Source organism: Lissotriton helveticus, chromosome 3_2 (genome assembly GCF_964261635.1).
Source record: "Lissotriton helveticus chromosome 3_2, aLisHel1.1, whole genome shotgun sequence".
NCBI lineage: Eukaryota > Metazoa > Chordata > Amphibia > Caudata > Salamandridae > Lissotriton > Lissotriton helveticus.
The window spans coordinates 391,029,005-391,049,645 of record NC_136062.1 but is presented as its reverse complement, the minus strand read 5'-3'; the positions used below and the strand labels follow the sequence as shown (position 1 = coordinate 391,049,645).

Sequence of the window (20,641 nt, the reverse complement as noted above, 5' to 3'; positions counted from 1 at the left end):
TTCTTGAACCCGCATTTTGTTCATGTCTCACCCCCAGAAAGTAAATCCTTCTACATAGACAGACAGAATCCGTTACGAGAAGTCCACCCAGTTAAAGGAACGGGTGGCGAAATGCAACGAGTGTTTGTATACACTCCAATCACAAAGATGGAACTCCTTGAAATGAAGAAATTAATTCCCTGTCATGACAAAGATCCAGCAGGGTTCCATAGAGAATTAAAAGACATGCTACGTATGGGAGAATACACTTACCCAGATATCATTAAAATGTTAAAAGTTCTGCTACCCGCAGGGGTGTATGAAAAACTAAAGGAAAAAGAATGGGAGGTGGGAGAGAAAAAGATCGATTGGGCAGTCCTAGAAGCAGAAGATAAGATACGTGTACCAGGTACCGGTCTTGGAGATAAATGTAAAGAATTACCAGAATTATTAATTCAAGTTTTACCCAGATTATTAACAACGAGAAAAGAAGACTGGGATGCAATCTCAGCCTGTAAACAGAAACAAGATGAAGATATTAGTGATTTTTATTCTAGGTTTGAAAAATGTTTTAGTATCAACAGTGGCCTCAAGACAAGTAGTGAGTCATATCCCCACCTTTTTGTTACTAAATTAGTCGAGAATTCAAGTCCACCAATTAAAAACCGAGTTTTGAAAGTCGAAAGCACCTGGCAAGCTAATACTCCGTCCCAGATGCTCCAGATGCTCCAGTACCACCAGAATAGAATCAGGGAAGAGCAAGAACACGAAAGAAAACGTATGAAAGACACGAAAATGAAAGTGCTAGTTGCACAATCTGTTCCTCAAGACAGTCAGAAGAGGGGTCCGAACCAAGCCAGTCATCCTGCAGCTCCCGTTAAAGGGAACTGCAATTATTGTAAACAGCCAGGTCATTTTATAAATGAGTGTGCAGTTCTGAAACACAACATAGCTACTGGTAAGACTAAAGAAAGACCACGTCCGCCTAGACAAGAGCAAGTTTCACAGACTCCTCAGCCACAGAATGCACCACAGACAGTTACAGCACCGCAGCCTATCGCTGCAACACAGCACGTTACATCGCAGATGTACCAGTATGCACAGTCTGAGTATCCAGAGTACCAGCCATATTCATGAAACAGCCTAGAGAGGGAGGTAGGCTTGCCTCTCATCGAGATACCTGTAGATCAAGAGGGTCCCTATGTTCACAGTCAAGTATTAGGGAAAGACAGAAAGTTTTTGATTGATACAGGGGCAAGTAGGACCACAATTAGTCATGCCGAAGTTCCAGGGGCTCCGCTCTCAGGCTCAAGAAATGTTTCCCTTGGATTTTCCGGAAAGCCTATCGTAAATGAGATTTCAAAGCCAGTCACTCTAGAAGTAGGTCCATTGTCCCGTACTACTGACCTGTTACTTACTAAGTCATGTCCAGAAAATCTATTAGGCATTAAAACACTGAAAGAATTAGGTGCAGTTATATGTTGTTCCCCGGAGGGAATACGTCTGTTCCTACGTGACTTTAAGGGTCACTATGTATTACGTGATTTTGATCCAAGATTATTGAATGTACCACAGCATTTATGGGCGCAAGGTCCAACTGATGTAGGTTACATGCAAATCACACCCTATCGTGTGACTCTCAAACCAGGTGTAGTGTTACCACGAATCAGGCAGTATAGATTGCCACCCGAGGCTGTAGCAGCCTTATCCAAAATTATTGACGAGCTCATCGCTCAAGGAGTAGTTGTAGAAACTGACTCCAATGTATGCAATTCTCCGATCATTCCAGTCATGAAACGTACTGATCCAAATGCACCCCCAGTATATCGATTAGTGATTGATTTACGAGAACTTAATAAATGTATTATTCCGCAGTACCCAGTTGTCCCAGACATCTCTTCCCTATTAACTGCTATTGATTCCGAAGCCACGTTCTTTACAGTAATAGACCTCAAGAACGCATTTTTTAGTGTTCCAATTCATCCAGACAGCCAGTTTCTTTTCGGATTCTGTTTAAATGGAAGGAGCTATATGTTCACACGCGCTCCTCAAGGTTTCACAGAAAGCCCTAGTATTTACAGTCAAGCACTTAAGAGACAACTAGATAATATTCACATGCCAACTGACACTGCCCTGCTCCAGTATGTCGATGATCTACTGATCACAGCCCGTTCTGAACGTGATTGCGAGCGAGCGTCACTGACGGTTCTGTATTTCCTAGCCGAGATGGGGCACAAGGTGTCACCTTCGAAGCTTCAATTCTGTGTCCAGCAAGTGGTCTACTTAGGACACTTGCTGTCCAAGAGGGGTAGGCAGTTGACACCAGACCGTATCCAGTTGATAGCGAGTCTTCCCCAGCCCAGAACCCAGAAGGAGGTACGTGCCTTTATTGGCCTTACTTCTTATTGTAGACAATGGATTCCCCAGTATGCATTTCTAGCCAAGCCACTGATACAGTTAACGACACAGGAGGCAGCCGTATCGACTGTTCTCCCTTGGACATCTGAACATACACTTAGTTTCAACGAGTTAAAGAAAGCCCTATGTCAAGCTCCAGTTCTAGCTACACCGAACTACAGTAAGCCTTTTACACTTTTCGTTACTGAACGTGAAGGTACAGCATTATCTGTTCTCACACAAGATCAAGCAGGACAATACAAGCCCTGTGCTTATTTTTCGAGCACATTAGATCCAGTCGCCCAGGCGTTGCCTGCGTGCCTCAAGTCAGTTGCAGCCACAGCACTAGCTATCAGACAAAGTGATTCCATAGTTTTAGGACATACCTTGACAGTACAAGTTCCACATTCCGTGGAAGTTCTTCTAAACCGAACACAAACTCAGCACTTGACAATTGCACGTTTAACAGGTTATGAATTGACACTGTTCCAGCCACACATAGAAATTAGACGCTGCAACATCCTGAATCCTGCTACATTGTTACCACCAGTTAATTCAAATCCTGACCCACATGACTGTGTGGAAGTAATCAACATTACGACAAAGCCAAGACAAGACCTGACAGACATTCCGTTACCAGATCCTGACCTGACACTTTATGTGGATGGTTCATGTATGAGGACTAGTACAGGAGAACTAGTAGCCGCGTATGCAGTGACTACTGACACTGAAGTTATTAAGACACACCGCATTGATACCCTGTCCGCTCAAGCAGCAGAGCTAGTCGCTCTGACACAAGCCTGTATACACGCCAAGAACCTGAAAGTTAATGTTTACACAGATTCACGTTACGCATTTGGAGTTGTACACGACTTCGGAGTGCTCTGGCAGGAGAGAGGTTTCATGACTTCTCATGGAACCAAGATTCAGCATGGTCTCCTTATTCAAGCTCTGTTAGATGCCATACACTTACCGACATCTATTGCTATCATGAAGTGCAAAGCACATACGAAAGTCACTGACATTATTTCTCAAGGTAATGACCTAGCAGATCGCACAGCCAAGCTTACAGCACAGACTCCAGACATTCAAGTTAACATGACACACACTCCAGATCCGATTACATGTATGACAGTTAAGGACCCCACTCAAGATGTCATAGATATCCAGTTACATGCTACTCCCGATGAAATCAAGAAATGGTCCGAACAAGGAGGGGTCCAGACAGATCAAGGATGGTTAACGAAGGGTAGAGCCACATGGTTTCTCCCCGACTCTATGGTTCAAGTCATTATTAATACCGCACATAGTCCAGCACATTTAGGAGAAAAAGCTATGTTAGACAGTATCCAGAACCTTTGGTTCAACAAGCATTTACGAGCTGCAGCCAAGCAGAAAGTCCGTACCTGTATGATATGTTGTCAGTTTAATCCAGGTAAAAGTGTCCCGGTGGAACAAGGTGGTTTCCAGCCTCCTGACCACCCTTTTGAGGTCCTCCAGATGGATTATATTCAGATGGAGCGATGTCGAGGTTTCAAGTATGTTCTTGTAGTTGTATGCGCTTTGTCCAGATGGACAGAAGCATATCCAGTCCCAGATTACACAGCCGCGACCACTGCTAAGCAGCTGGTTCGTGAGTTTTTCCCTCGATATGGACTCCCTAGAGTCGTATATTCTGATAACGGTCAGCCATTCTCATCCGAACTGATGAAGCACGTTTCCCTGTTGTTAGGGTACCAGTGGAAGTTTCATTGTGTACGCCATCCTGAAGCAGCCGGTCTAGTCGAGAGACATAATCAGACTCTGAAAATCCGAATCGCCAAAGTATGTAAAGATAAGGGTGTGGACTGGCTAGTAGCTCTGCCAGTCGCTTTGTTTTATATGCGCATGGTCGCACATTCCAGATCAGGTCTGTCCCCGTATGAGGTCGTATTCGGCCGCCCCCCTAACATGTGGGGTACTCCTAGACCCCGAAATATTACCGATGTTTCATGTAATATGCTGACAGATTACCTAGCTTCCTTGATGTCTGCCCTCAACTCATGTCGTTCACAGGTTGCTGCCGCATTTCCAGACAATACCGAGGTGGCACTGCATGAAATCGTTCCAGGTTCCATGGTGATGGTCCGTAACTTTGACAGATCAAGTCCGCTGGAGCCTCGATGGAAAGAGCCCCGTCAGGTCCTCCTCACCACCCGTACAGCCGTGAAGTTGGAAGGCCGAAAAGGATGGATACACCTTTCTCACGTTAAACTTTTTAAAGGACTGAAACCCGTCTTTAAGAACATTTCCCAGGATTTTAAGGACTGTCCCGCAAAAGACATTGATACAACCCCTCCCTTGGTAGAGAAAACTCCGCAGCAGGAGTATAAGCAAAAACTCCGGTCTAGTAAAATAAGTCAGTCAGTTTGATTGTATAAGTCCTCCCCTAGGTGAAACGGTTAGACTGTTTCTGACATGTATAAAATAGACCCCCATAGTGAGAGAGTTAGTAAAAACTCAATTCAATGTATCGTTTTCCTAAGTTTCATATTATTCATCAGCATTATGATTTCCTGCACCAGTTATGCCTTTTTCCTGTGTTTTCCAGTTCTTCATGTAAATAAGCCTGCTAATGCTACAGCAGAGCACACGTTTAGTGATCTGCCCCCTCACGAATATTCATACCGCCTCGCTATGCGTAATAACTCATTTATCCGCATGTTACATTACTCACACCAGACCAGCAATGCCACTAATTGTTGGGTGTGTGGTCGACTCCCCCCTTTCCAGACACCGAAGGGAGTTCTGCCACTCTTTCCTTATCCGTTCTCACATAATGGTTCGTGTGGAGCATGGTCCACGTTAACGTCATCCTCAACAGATATGTCTTTTCTTAACAGTATATGTTTCCCAGACAAGCAAGGTTTCCCCCACAGAACAGGTTTAGATCTAGAAAATGAAGTATATAATTTAGGTAATTATTCGTCGAATTTTATGGTCCTGAATGTTCAGTCTGATACTACTCCAGACTCACCTGCTATTTCAGTACTACCAGTCAAAGGCGAATTATGTGTCCGAAATAATGGTTCTGTACACGTAGGACATAGTGATTGTACTACTATTATCAAGTATAGTGACAGTGGGAAATCTATTTTCAAAGCTTCACGTCATTCTTATTTTGTTTATGGTCAAACCGCATATGTTCGTCTGCCCCTCGATTGGGAGGGAACCTGTTACATTGCTTTCCTACTGCCACCTGTTTTTCTAGCCCCACCTGACTACCATAGGAATTCCTTCCTAGTACATACTAGACACAAGAGAAACCTCCCGATTGTCGATTATACTGAAACTGCTGCAGAGCAATTCATTGATATTGATAAAGGTGTGTTCCCTTATTTAGGCACAGTTGTAAACAGTAAGCTAATTCGTAGATTAACAAGAACCCTTGAAGCTGTAGTAGATGAGACTGCCTCTGCTCTAGGTAACTTAACCGAAGAGCAATCCTTTATGAGAATTGTCGTTTTACAGAATCGTCTCGTCCTTGACGTCATACTGGCCGATAGGGGCGGGGCCTGTAGAGTCCTCGGATCTAGTTGCTGCATTTTCATTCCAAATAACGCGCCGTCTGTTTATTCAGCTATAACCAGACTCCATAAAATTGCCCATCTGTTACACCAGAATCCAGGCACCTGGACATGGTCCGGTTGGTTCTGGAATATAATTTCCGCCTGGGGATGGAAAGTCCTGTCCTTTCTAGGTATCGCAGTAGCGATCATATTCAGCTGCTGCCTCTGTATACAATGTGGCCCTGCGATTTGCGGCATGTGTGCTACCTCTTGTATTCCTAGTCCCAAGCCCCGTTCTAAATCTCGTTCCAAGACAATTCGAGATGAACAAATGGTACTGTATGAAATGATAGATGGTATCATGAATATTGATGTTTCCTGATGGGAACGTAGTGACAAGGAGGGAATGTGGAAAAGTAAATTTTGCCATGTTCTGTGTCCCTACGTGTCATCCATCATATGTTATGTGTGCATGACCAATATGCATATGTTATTCCCCATGTCCGATTAATGACGCAATTATAGTTGTGTCCTCCTCTAGTATGCCAGTTTCCAGTCCTCGTGAATACTACGAATATCTGGCCTATGTAAAGCTATGTTGCCACGTTTCTCAGTGTGCACGTTATTTCATTATAAAGTCCCCGTTTCCAGGCCTCAACAGGGCCCGGACATCAGATTCAGCTCCTGTCTCCTGAAGCCTCGCTGAGGAGCGATCCAGCCCCCACCTGTATCCTCGACCTTTCACTTACTTCCTGCCTCGCAGTGCCGGTGCAGCTTGGCTCTGCCTCTGAGTCTGCCAAAAGTATGTTATGATTCCAGCTATCAGTTTAGTCCTCCTTCTCTGCATTCCTAAGCTACTGAACTGCATCAATAGTTTCCGTCATTGTCTAGCCTTCTCGTCTCCACTTTAGAGAAATACTGTATTTAATGGTCATTTAATATTCTTCATCACGCACTACATGTAGAATAATGCATGGTCCAGTCTTAGAATCAAGTTAGCCTTTCCCCTCCTGACTTCTAGTTTATATCAACATGTTCCCTAAACATCAGATACTAGATAGGGTTTAGGTACATGTCGCTCCGACCCTCCAGACCTTAGTCTCTGCTCCTAGCACAGAGTTCGTAGCCCCCAGCTTCTCCTCGTAACACGTCATTGCCAGTTTGCGCGCACCAGTAGGTTAGAGGTCCCGGCTCCTTAGGTAGCCCCCTCCAATGTTTCCGCCCCATTCATGACATATTCTGTTACGTCTGCACCACATGTCTATGTATACGCCCAGTTACACCTACTTTTACTCTTATCTTTCGCGACTGCTACGCGTCACGCCTTCTGCTCCACCCACTGCTACGCCTACTGCAATGTAATGCTATGTGTTTGCGTTTTGTATATAAGCTCATGTATTGTTATTAAAAAGTTAGCGCGCTCATCCCAGACCCAGCCCCAGCAGCTGCTGGGCCCCTGTCGTCCTGCTGGGCCCCTGTCGTCCTGCTGGGCCCCTGTTCCTATGCAGGTTGTCCTGTTCTTGTCCTTATGCTGTATTAAACCTGCAAAACTCCTACTACCTCGAATCTTGACTCTTATTTATTGAGCTATCTGTTATGATATATGTCTAGTCAAAAATAGGGTATTATTTATTTATTTACCACAGACCAACGCCTCCTCCGCCATCCCTGACGGATACAAGATTCAGAGGAAGGACCGCCCTAACCACCCAGGAGGAGGACTCGCCATCGCACACAAGAGCTCCATCTGATTCTCCACCTCCACCACGAGTAGTGACTCCACCACCATCGAACACCTTCACTCCAGTTCCAGCCCAGCCCTAGAACCACACTTCGCTGCAACCGCACCTACAGACCCCCACCGTACCTCACGCTTCGTTCACCACTACCATCACTGACCTCATCGCACCCCACGCCATCGCCTCCATGGACTACATACTCAGAGTCCAGTACTTCCACCTCAACAACCCCAACTCCACCACCCTCCTGGACAACCTCGCCAACATTGGACTGAAACAGCTCGTCACCACGCCTACCTACAATGCAGGATGAACCCTCGACCCCATCTTCACAGGTGGGCACAACATCCGCTAGATCCACACCACTCAACCCCCATGGATAGACCACCACTGCGTATACTTCTACGTCAACAAACCCACACCGCCCAAACCTGCACCCCGCCCTCCACGAAGAAACTGGAGCAAAGTCCCTGAGGAGCGGCTCAACTGTACCCCTAACCATGACACCCACACCACCTCGACCAACGCCAACCTTGCAGCCAAAGAACTTCTCAGATGAATCTCCAACTGCGCGGACAAGCTTGCACCCCTACGTAACCCTGACAGACCCCAGGAAGGTCACCTGGTTCACCGCCAACCTCCAATAATCCAGACGCTCCAGAAGACGTCCCAAGAAGAACTTGAGAAATAGCAAAACATCAGAAGATAGCACCATCTACAAGGACGCCATGAAATAATACCACCAACGTATCAGATCCACCAAAAGGACCTTCATCCAAAACAAGATCCTCGCCAACTCCAAGGAACTCTTTAACGTCATCCAGGACCCCCAGAGAAACCACAGACATCACCCCTTCAAAGGAACTCTGCAACAAGCTCAGATCCTGATTCCATGCGGGCATCTACGACAACTTCAACGGCCAGACACCGGACTCCGAAACCACTCCCCTCTCCAGCAACTCCAGCCAGCCCACCATCTCCTCCAGGACTCCAGTCACCACCAAAGACACCGCTTCGGCGATGAAAGGCATCCACTCAGGAGCCCCCTTGGACCCCTGCCCACCGCACATTTTCCACAGAGCCGCCACCGCCATGGCCCAAGAACTACGACACACCAGCAACGCCACCTTCAAGACCGGCATCTTTCCCGATGACTGGAAACATGCTGAAGTCAGACCCCTGCTTAAGAAGCCCTCAGCAGATCCTACGCCCCTCAAGAACTACCGACCCATCTCACTCCACGCGAAATTGCCCAAAATGCTATGTTCCGCGACTTCGTGAATGTTTTTGCTTGTTTGCGTTCTCAAAATACATGTTCGCGAGATATTTCCCCCCGAGCACGCAAACAGCAATTGTGAACAGGAAAAAAGCATCGCGAACAAGCAATTCCGCGTGTTCGTGGAATTTCTGCGTGTTCGTGGAGATTTTTACAGTTTCGCGGAGATTTGCGATTACGCAAATTCCGCCCACCTCTAGTGTTCACGAGTCACAAAGTGTAAAAAATTATACTTACTTACAGTCATTGCTATCAGCTATAGAGGAGGCAGGGTCACGGCTTGCTCTGTTTTTCGTTCGCCCAACTATTGGGGCAAATGCATGCATAGGTCGTGCCACAGTGAAATATAAGGGACGAGCCCTGGGGTCATGCCAGATACCCCTGTCTTTTCACCCACCACCTGTATGACAAAAGCTGGGACGGAACCATCACTCTCTGTGCTGACAAGGAACATAAATGGGATGGGGGACAAAATTAAACAAGGTATAGTGCAACACTATCTTAAAAGACAAGCCCTCGATCTCGTGTTGCTGCAGGAGACACACTTAGTAGGCAATAGGTAATAAATGCAAAGCTCTCACACGGTGGGGATATAACCTACTGATACATGCAAACTATTCTTTGGGTTCCAGAGGAATGGATATCCTGGTTAAGAAGAGTCTGGCACTTACACCTACACGTACATGGGTGGATCCGAGGGGCAGATTTGCAATGGGAGGGGAATGCCGTTAATGTAGTCTTGGCATACCTCCCGTCGGCACTAGGTAAATAAGCACTGGTGGACCTGGGATAAATTATAGTGGACCTTCTCGTAGGCACCATGATCTTGGGGGGCGATTATAACATGACAATGGACGATCATAGAGATAAACATCCACAACGACGTCAAACACGATTCCAAACACGCATGGCTGAGTTCATGAAAGCCATGGGCTTAACGGACATCTGGCGAGCTCTACAGCCGGCTGGGACACAATACACCTACTACTCTAATGCACACAAGAGCATGTCCCGTATTGACTATTTTTTTACACATTCAGTAGATATCGGTCACTTCCGCAATCCTCACACTCTACCGAGAGGCATCTCTGCTCATTATTCGGTGTCAAACTTGCATACTTCAGTCAACGCCTGGGAGCCACCATAGTCCTTAGTCCATGGCTGCTTAAAATCCCTGATATTAGGGCAGATCTGCTCACGCAGACAGTTAATTATTTCAAAGAAAATGTTGAGTCAGTAGACACAGCACAGACCATATGGGAGGCCTTTAAGGCAGTATCGAAGGGCCAGGTACTGGCGCTAAAAATGGGCTATAGTTAAAAATGACAGCACAGATTTCACAATTGGAAAGTGAACCCCAACAGCTGGTAGAAGATAGCATTAGATCTCCCACAGATACGGCTATACACTGTCTTACTATTAAACAGTTTGAATATAGGACTCTAGTGCGGGAGCACATGAAGACCAAACTTTTAAATACTCAACACAAGCTGTATGAAATGGGGGACAGGGCTGGGAAACTATTAGCTTGGCTGGAGAAAAGGGAGAAAGGGGAGAGATGGGTGCCCAGGCTGACTCTCAATGTAACAACACAGATCTCAAACCCACAAGATATAGCAAACGCATTTGCAGATTATTTAGTAGAAATATACACTCCATCAACAACATACACAGCAGAGCACTCCAGTCAACTGCTAGGAGATAGTCACTTGCCTACACTCTCAGAAGGAGACAGATTCTCTAGAAGAAGAGCTTACTGATGTCGAAATTCAAAGTGCCATTAACTCTATTCAGTCATGGATGGCGAATGGACCGAATGTGGTACTTATTGTATTTCTGAAAATGATCGCTTCCCACGCTGCACCACATATGCGGGCCAAGTATGTTGAAAGCTACGAGAAAGGGGTCCTGCCAGAGGATCAACGGCTGGCCTCTATAACAGTTATCTGTAGGCCGGGGAAACCCGCCATAGACTGCGGCTCCTACAGGCCGATTTCTTTAATTAACGTCGAAGCGAATATCCTTGCAAAACGTCTGGCATCACACTTGGTCTCTGTGATTGCATCCTTGGTCGGGCTTCATGCCAGGGAGTAGTACAGCGCTAAATATACGTCGCCTTGATAATGTTTTAGCGCGACAAAAGTACATAGAGGAAGTTGCAGTGGGGCTATCCTTAGACACCTCCATGGCATTTGACTATCGAATGGCCAAAGTCCTGAGACGCCTGGGTTTCGGCCCGAAAGTTTTGGGCTGGGTAAAACCGTTGTACGCGGATATGCGGGGTCAGGTATGGGTTAATAACTATACGTCCAGAATATTCCAGCTAAAGAGAGGTACTAGGCAGGGTTGCCACCTGTCCCCCCTGATTTTCACCTTAATTCTGGAAGACTGGCACCTGGGTGAAAGGGGATGTAATGCTGAGAGGGTTAAAATGGGTGGAAGGAAACGATGACCGAATATTGCTCTATGCTGACGATATCCTACTACATCTTGCATCCCCATACAAGTCCCTACATACAGTTTTAAATATTTTTACAAATTTTGGGGAATACTCTGGATATGCGATAAACCAGAGTAAGTCAGTAGTATTCGTCCTTCGTGGTCGGGTTCCCCGCCTCCCCCCGTGATGCAAAAAAAAAGTGGCCCTGGACGGTTTCCGATACTTGAGGGTTTTCCCAAACTTTTCTATGATCGAAACCTAGCGGCACCTTTAGACAGGTTGCGAAATGATGTCAAATACTGGAGATCCCTGCCTCTATTTCTGCTGGGCTGAAGCTGCCCTGTTTAAGAAGTTGTCCCTTCCGTGCTTCCCCTATGTCCTTCAAAATTGTCCAAATAAGGTTCCGGATCCCTTTTTCATACGTATGGGAATTGAGGGCAGAACGCTACTATGGAACGGAGGCGCACCTCGTATAGCAGGGCTCGACAAATCATAAAAAATGCTCTAGACCTGCAGGTCTAGTAAACTACAAAATCTCCTCGACCTAACTTAAATGAACTTGACCTCAAACTCTGAAAACTGAGCAAATGTGACAAATGAACAAGATTTAAAAGCATTTTTATTGTTCATTTACTTTGTGAGCAATAAAGATGCCTTTAAATCTTCCTATCTTGTCACATTTCCTCTGCTTTCAGAGGCAGAGGTCAAGTGTCAAGTTTGTATTCCTACTCGCCAGAAAGGGCGAGTAGGACCTAAAAATTGCTCGTCCTTAATCAATCTCACTCGCAAATGCGAGCGGTCGAGTGAATTTGTGGAGCCCTGTATAGCGATGCAAATGTTGACTAAGGGATGGTACGACAGGGGGGATCGCCCTCCCTGATGTGAGACTCTACTATTGGGCCTCACAATCAGTGGTGGTAAACCACTGTGTATACCGCTCCCCGATGGATCCGGCTTACATGCTGGATAGATATTAGGAGGGCAGAGAGGGATATATGTGGGCGCTTTACATGAAGGCCGGAAAAGGCAGATACGTCGGCCCAACGGCCCACACAGTAGCGTTATGGCACTAGGCGACTAATCGCCTCGGGTGGACGAATGTGTTGACCCAAGCCACACCATTATGGTTCACCCAGTGACTAGGACTACTATGTAATCAGCCTGGGTTTGATACGTGGGACACCATAGGGATTTCCACTATAGGGAACTTGCTGAAAAAGGGTAAAATCCTTAAGTTCGGGGAACTGAGGGAGAAATATGTACTAGCGCAAGGGGAGAATTTCCGATACCTGCAGAGCCAACACGCTCTCACTACAGCACTCCCAGACATGAATAAGATACCAGAGTCATCCCCCTTGTAGATCGGCTACTGGATGAACCCATTTTAAATAAAGCCATATCGTTAACAAACAGAAAATTGTGTAATTACCAACCGGACCCGTTCCACATACTACGAGAAAAGTGGCAGACAGATTTAGGGCTCATTGACGATGACGGACTGGCAAGTGGCGCTGATGTCCCCAAGGGAGGCAGCCATTACTCTCCGTTTCCGCGTGATACAACTAAAAATGTTGCTTTCTCACTGGGGTTACACTAGTGAAAATAGGTCAAAGATCGGACACAATATGCCTTCATGGCTGCCACCAAAAAGCAAACTTTTTTCATACTATTAGGGACAGCCCAATTATACAACCCATATGGGAAGGAGCCACAGCACACATCCGGGAGGCACTTGGGAAGGCATTTACCCCTACACCGCAACTCGGCCTACTTAATATATGGGAAGATACTGACCTTACAGAGGTGGAACAACAACTGACCGCATTGGGTTATACTCTAGTGAAGCGTAAAATAGCCAAAAAGTGGGGAGTGGCAGACAGACCATCTCACCGGGTATGGGCAAAGGAATCAGACAAGAGCATGATAGCCGAGTAGGAGGTTTTTAAAACAAGAGGGTGTTCCAAGGCAAGTGAATGAGTATCGGGGGGACCTGTGTCTTTCCTCCAACTGTGGAAATGGAAATGCAACAGATTGTTACGCACTCTTTGGAACTACTGCAACTGAATAATTCTTTTGAGGTTATGAACATGCTTGATAAATGATTGTATTGTAGATTTACTGAAATATGTGACTTACAATGTTTGAAAATAATAAAAATATATTTTTAAATAAAACGTCAAAACTGATGGGACAATAAGCTGCGCATAGAGACTTTACATGACTTGCCATATTTTGGAAAGCTATTACAATCATGCTATTAGACAGCTAGTACTTATTTAGGCAGGTGTTTAACTAATACGACAGGGATGTGTGATGAAATATAATAACGTCCAAATTGTTTATAATATTCACAAACATTATAATGTCCATGATTTGCAGACAAAACTGTGTATAACCAAGTGTGAAACACCAACCAGGTGTGCGTACTGATTTTGGGGTATGGGGTAGGGCTCCATATTTACATTGTTTGGATGATTGGTTTTCTCAGGTGTGTCTCATTCTAAACGCTCCCACTTACTCAAGCACAATTCAAAAGAAGAGGAGTGAGAGACGCTAGTTATCCTTTCCACTAAAAAGATCACAGTTTTATTCTAGGGCATTTGGAACCTACCAGGTGTCGCCATAGGGTGTAACCCGGTAGGCAGGTCTCTTAAACAGCAAGTCTGAACAGTTCAGCCCCATTCGCTGCTGAGTTAGGGGCGGGATGACCTAATCCAATTTAACCATTTTTATAGTTTCAATAAAATGTGGTTTATTCTAAAAAATAGTCGCATTCTCGCTTTTGAAGACCTGTAAATAGTTCAACAAATTTAGCAGCACAATGTTTTCTATTTCAAATTGTATTTAAAAGATGGTAAGAGAGCCAGTTCAAACAGCAGTTTGGTTTTATTTCATTTAAGCTCACAGGGATCTTTACCACTGGGGCTCCAAAGCCCATCAAGAGGGCAACGAGTAGGCAGTCAAAGAAAGAACGCAAATGGTAAGCAACCACATTTGCTCCCTTTTAGGTCAAAGCCTGCTAAAGACTTCCCAGGGACATTCTGAACCCAGACCTAGGAATACATTCCGCCCACTGCTTACCACTGGCTTTGTTGTTTTTAACTCACATTTGCTTGCTTTCTTGTGTTGGTTTTATTTGTTTTAGGATGTCCAGCATTACTCTGTCCATCTTGTGGAGCATAGCTTATTTACTATATTCTTCCACAAATGCTCTCTTTCTGTAAATAGGCCTTTACATTGTGTTCTTATTTTGTCACATTTGCTGTGCAAAATGTCTGGCTCTGTCTTCAGAGGTAGCTGGTGTATACTTTTATTTCTCTGACTTCAAAGTGAGAGGATTTATGTGACAATATGGCGTGTAAAAAGAAAGGCTTTTTCTAGTACACAACAAAACTTAATTGTCTAACTAAATTGTGCAAATATTTCTGAATATATTAGAATTAGGAAAATACAAATGTAGCACTTTCTAGTAATTCTGAAGTGTGCTGGAATATAAATATTTTAATACGATGAAAACAAATTAATACACGGGGTGATGCCATTTCCACACAATCATTTGTGTGCTGTATAATTTTATAAGTAAAACTGTATGTCTGTGCAAATGTAATGTTCAACCCTATTGAAAATGTATTATCCACAATGGCAGTGCACTACAGCATGATGCACATTCCAATCTACTCTTTGCCAGTCCTCTATGGAGTTCCCTCCACAACACGGCACTCCTCGCCACAACACTCTATGCTACACCAATTTACTCCACAACACTCTCCTCTACGTCACTAACTTTTAGCCATGCCGACCAGCAGCCACGTTAGTATACAGCATGGCTAAAACATATTGACAACGCCAATAGCTCTTGCATCGGTGAAACCTATTGGCTTTGCCAGTGCTTGTTTGGTATGCGAGAAAGAGGGCAGGGGTGGACATACAGAATGATAGCAAGTAAAGGAAGGGAAGGTAATGCAAGTGAATTAAGAAAGGAGTTATTCTTAAAAGGGAGTAGAAAAGGCGTTCACTATCCATCCCCAGTCCTTTCTCATGCCATTTGTTGTACAGTATACTTTCAGTGGCACGCCTACATTGATATACAGAGATGAACAGATGGTGGAAAGAGATATTCAAAGAAAGGAGAATGCCGGATATACTATGAGGTAAGTTATGGCCTAAAAACACAGTTCTACTTAAGTTCCTGAGGTTTAAGGAAGTTCTCCATTTGTGGTATTTACCATGATTTAAACAAAAATAAGATGGACAACACGTATTTGCGTGCATGCCCAATAATAAATGACACTTTCCAAAATGTACCGAAATGTTGTGCACACATGATGAGGTTTAAGCAAGACTCACTATATAACAAGACTGAAATAAAAACATGGGAAAAACACTTTCAAGACCTCAAAGACCATCTGCAAAACAAACAAAAAAAATGACACAACTACAGATCATATCACCATGTGTAGAAGTGGACAAAGAGAAACTGAATAATGTTTAGTTTTTAAAAGAAGTATTTTTTAAGTTCCTCCACTTAAGCTGCAAGACCGTTTTTCAAAATAGTTTGTTTTACTGAAACAATATGGTTAAGTCCAAATTAAACCTCCTTTCCTTAACATGCAGGGTTTGTGAGAGAATCCACAGTATGTGTACAGTTCCTTAAAGTATGTGCTAGCCTTTAGGGCCTCCCTGTAGCTAAACTTTAAAAAAGAATTATGAAACCATAAATGATTCAATGAAAAACTTGTAAAACGTGCAACAACCACATTTACTACAGATCATGAAGTACAAGGGTAGTTTGTATTGTGACTTAAAAGCAATCCCTTAAATTCACAGACCTTCAGCTGTTGCTCTCTAGTTTGAAGCTGCTGGTCTTTCTCTCGGATCAGTTCTTTAAGCTGCACCACCAACTGTTGCGTCTGTGCCAACTGTTCGCTTATTTCGGTCAGTGACATAGTGCTTGTCTCAACTTGCATACTCTGTGCCTACAAAATTGGAACAACATTATTGAACGCAACACAAAAAGGAACAGACATACATCAATACAAACAAATCAGCTTTGACTTGCAACCAACAATTATTATTTATTTTAGTGTTTTATAGAGCGCAAACTTGACCCGTTAGGGTATCAGAGCGCTTTACAGAATCAAAGAGTCATACAAGAGGCATGATAACACAAGAGTATAGTGTACATTAGGGAGGGTGGTGCTGAATAAGAGAGGAATGGGAGTATACAAGGATAGTCAATATTACAGTTGCTGAAGACAGGCCCCCGGTTTCTTGGTGGGGTGAAGTCGAAGGAGGATGGCAATAGTCTCTGAGGTGGTTGTGGGACGGGGTTAGCCGAGGAATTTACCCATGAGGAAGGATTTAGCCTCCTTTTTGAACCGTGCCAGAGAGGGGATTCTTCTGATGGCGGGTGGGAAGAAGTTCCATACCCTTGGTGCAGCCCCAGTGAACGCCCAATTATAGGGTTTTTTTTCCGAAAGCGTGCAGGCTGGAGTAGGAGGACACTGGCCGATCGTGAGTGTCTGCTACCTCCGGATATCACAAGTTTCTGTGTTAGATACGCAGGGGAGTTTGAGTGTAGGGCCTTGTGTGTGATGCATGCTAGCTTGAGTTGAATTCTGGCCTCGAGAGGAAGACAGTTCAACGCTTTAAGATGAGGAGTGATGTGATCAAATTTCCTAGCTCCGGTAAGTAGCCTGGCGGCTGCATTGAGGCAGGCTTTTAAGGGTGCTATGGAGATCCTGGGTAAACCAGCGAGGGTGGAACAGCCATATTCCAGCCTAGAGATGACTAGTGCTTGGACTGCAAGTTTTAGGTCAGGAGCGTCAAGAAAGGGTTTCAGTTTCCATAGGTAGCTCAGGTGGAATCTGGCAGATTTGGCCATTGAGTTGATGTGGTCTCGCATGTTTAGGTCGTAATCCAAGGTTATTCCCCGAGAATTGCCCGAGTTCACAATGGTCAGGGGACAGTTTAAGGCTGTGATGGCTTTGATCCATGTCTGGATCTCATAGTTGCTTTTTGGCGGGGAAATTAGAAGGAACTCAGTTTTCTTTGCATTGAGTTTGAGTTGGTTGGGGGAGAGCCATTGGACGGTCAGCTTCAGGGCCTCATTCAGGGAGAAAATCTCCTTGAGAGATGAGATTTTTATGTAGTCGGCGTACATATGGTAGGAGATATTTGCGGTGAGAAGTACTTCGGTAAGGGGTTCTAAATAAAGGTCGAAAAGGGTGGGGGACAACGTTGATCCTTGAGGTACTTCGACCGTGACCAAGGAGGGAGCGGACAGGTTAAATTGAATAGGAATCTCTGAGATCGGTTTTGGAGGAAGGATCTAAACAGGTCAAGGACAGGGCCGTCTAATCCCATCCTTAGTTTGAGGCGTTCAAGTAGCTTCCCGTGGTTGACCGTGACGAAGGTCGAGGATAGATCTAGGGTGATTAGACATGAATGAGTTACATTTGCAGACTTAGGGGCGCATTAGGATATCTGGCGGATAGCCACCGACGGCCTGGCAGTGGCAATCCGCCCGCCAAATATCCTTTTACAGCCCCCGCCATATTAGTATGGCAAGGGATACCGCGGGGGACGGTAAGACCGTCCACCAATTTTCCATCGGTCGGATTGCTGGCCAGGCGGAAAAGGCAGTAAATATGGTGGCCATCCATATTAGCATGTCTGCGGTGACATGCCTTTCCATGGCAGAGACTCTGCCATGGAAAGGCATGCAGAGAATGCCTTTAGGGGTACGTTGCAGGCCCCCGGGGGTGTGTGGGGGGGTGGATGCCTGCACTTGGGGGTACCCATGGTACCCCCCTTCATTGGCATGCACAAGGTGTCAGGTACCGCACGGTGCCTGTCAATTTGTGCATGCCAATGCACAACATGCATATTTTGCATTGCTGCGGGTGCTGCTGACAGCACCGCCCGCCGCAATATAAAATGTGCTGGATGTGACCGCCTGGGTGGTGGTTGCATCCAAATTGCCATGGAGGGACCGCCGCACCTCTGGCGGTCGGTCCCGTGTACCGTTACGGTGGCGGGCAGGATAGTCCCCTTAGTTTTCCTTCTGTGTTACAAACCCAATTTATTATATTTTTGTTATTAGTAGGTGTGGTGTAGTCCGAATATTCTAGAGTAAGTCTACAGTAAGTGATACTTACTAAATAAAGAAAGGGTTTTTTTTGTTTTTTACTGGCTGTATTAGGATTCACCTACTGGAAAGTGCTGGCTGCCTACAAAGCCACAAGTCTAATACTATCACACATATTATCAGGCTAGATGGCAATTATATAGAGAGGATGAAACCTGCCAAGTACCAGCTTATTTATGAAACAATAGATATATCTAAGAAGTAGACTGTTCCATTGCCTTCCTCATACAGATGTGTCACAGTCGGTCTGACAAGACCAATTTGAATTGCCGTACTGTTTTCAACACCATCACTTCTGCTGAATGGTTGTTCTTTTCTACAGGAACACGCAGCTTGTGAAAGGTCTATTGAATTACGATACGCCTGTTAAGCAAAACCATGCTTTCCATCAGCATTAACACATTTATAATATAAATAGTCTAAAAATAAAAAACACCCTTTCTATACCACAGACACCACAGGCACCTTCTTTATGTTATAATAAATACGATTAAATGAAGATACAATAAATCATGTATTCACTCAGTGTTACAGGAACTTTATAGTTAAGCTCAGATTTCCCTCATACAAAACTACAGAAATTCAGCAGTGACGTTACCGGAGCCAGCTATAACTTACGCCCTCGCAATAGACTGCTAACTGTAACCGTTGAGAGTGTGTGTGTGAGTGCGCGAGTGTCTCAATGGGCCTGAGAGTAGGTGTGTGAGTGTCTATGAGGGGGTGTGGAAGTGCCTCCATGAGTGTGTGAGTCAGTCAGTGATTGGGTGTGTTGGTCTGTGAGTGGTTGTGAGTGGGTGTGTCAATAGCTTTGTGAGTGACTCAGACACAAAGGAACCGCACCTGCCCTTTTATCCAATAAGAGTCCATAGTTTTGCACAAAATGTCTACCCATATGGAGTTCTTTCTACTGGTTAATTACTAAATGCTCCCTCCTTGAGTAAATGGGCAGAACGTATTCTACACTACGGCTGAGTAATGGAGCACGAGGAAATGTCACCTGTGACCTTGCGTGCGTTTTGGCAACATGATTGTTCCTGGTATGTTTCTGGACCAGAAATTTGTGATAAAAAGTGAGAACAGAGAAGAAGACGAGACTACAAAGAGTTAACTTTACACCAAACAAGGGTCCTTCCTCTTTATATAAAGTGCTTCTTTGCTTGGCGGAGGTGTCTTCATATTCCTCTGTATCAAGAACTTCTCACCAAAATCGGTGGGAAATGCGCTAAGGGGCAGGGGGGACATGTTAAGCTGCCCATCATCCGGGCAAAAGGCAGGAAGACCGTTGGATACTACTAAGGTGTCTGCGATAGTTGCTCTGTATGAATTTGGGGAGGAGTCCCTTAGGGTGGAACAATTTGTGCAGTACCTCAGGCCTTCGGTGCCAGGGGTACCACTTACTAGGGAGTTATAGAGGGCACTAAAGGCCTTGCCAATTAGGGGGAACAATTGTAAATTTTTAGTGAAAGAACACTGGTACTGGGGAACTGGTAAGCAGGAACACAGTACACTTCTGTCAACATTGCATCAAATACCAAGCAAAGAGTGTGGGTGTTGGGGGGAACTGCAACAATAACCCAGCTTCCTACACTCTGTTAGTCGTTTTTATGGAAAATCTGGCATATGGTGTCCCTCTCTTTAGAATCCCTCAGATCAAATGGTTTAAAGACTTATGCTTTTATCTCGAGAATCACAAAGCGACTGCCACGTCAGAGAGTTCCATCACTCTAACCGTTTATTCTGATGTGACTCAAAACTAAAAACACAATAGTACTGTGTTGCAGAAGAAGACAAGACGTAGGAGATTTCCGGAGTCTTCATTATTGGTACCTTTCACCATCACAGTTTCCAGTCAGCTGTGGAATGTTCAACAATAATCACTAGGCACATACAAAATAGGGCAGGGAGAGGGGTGACGGAATGTACCATTATATAAGATTATAACACACCTCCTTACATAGGGCTGACGAAAGGGAAAAAAAGGAAAGCAGGATAGGAAGAGAAGAAAAAGAAGGGGAAGAGGAGAGGGAAGAAGAGAGGAAGAGCACAAGAAATATAAGCAGCTACACAGTGCAAAACAGAGATAACAGCAAGAACAAAGATATTTAACACAAT

At 44.8% G+C, this 20,641-nt stretch overlaps 1 protein-coding gene across 1 annotated transcript in view; it reads right to left on the bottom strand.

Moving 5' to 3' along the window:
* Nucleotides 1-20,641, bottom strand: part of LOC144826026 (uncharacterized) — a 658,919-nt gene that overhangs the window by 603,340 nt on the left and 34,938 nt on the right. Inside the window, exon 3 of the mRNA XM_078684302.1 lies at nt 16,209-16,355. Coding sequence (XP_078540428.1) covers nt 16,209-16,355 — 147 coding nt within the window. The remainder of the gene's footprint in view (nt 1-16,208; nt 16,356-20,641) is intronic.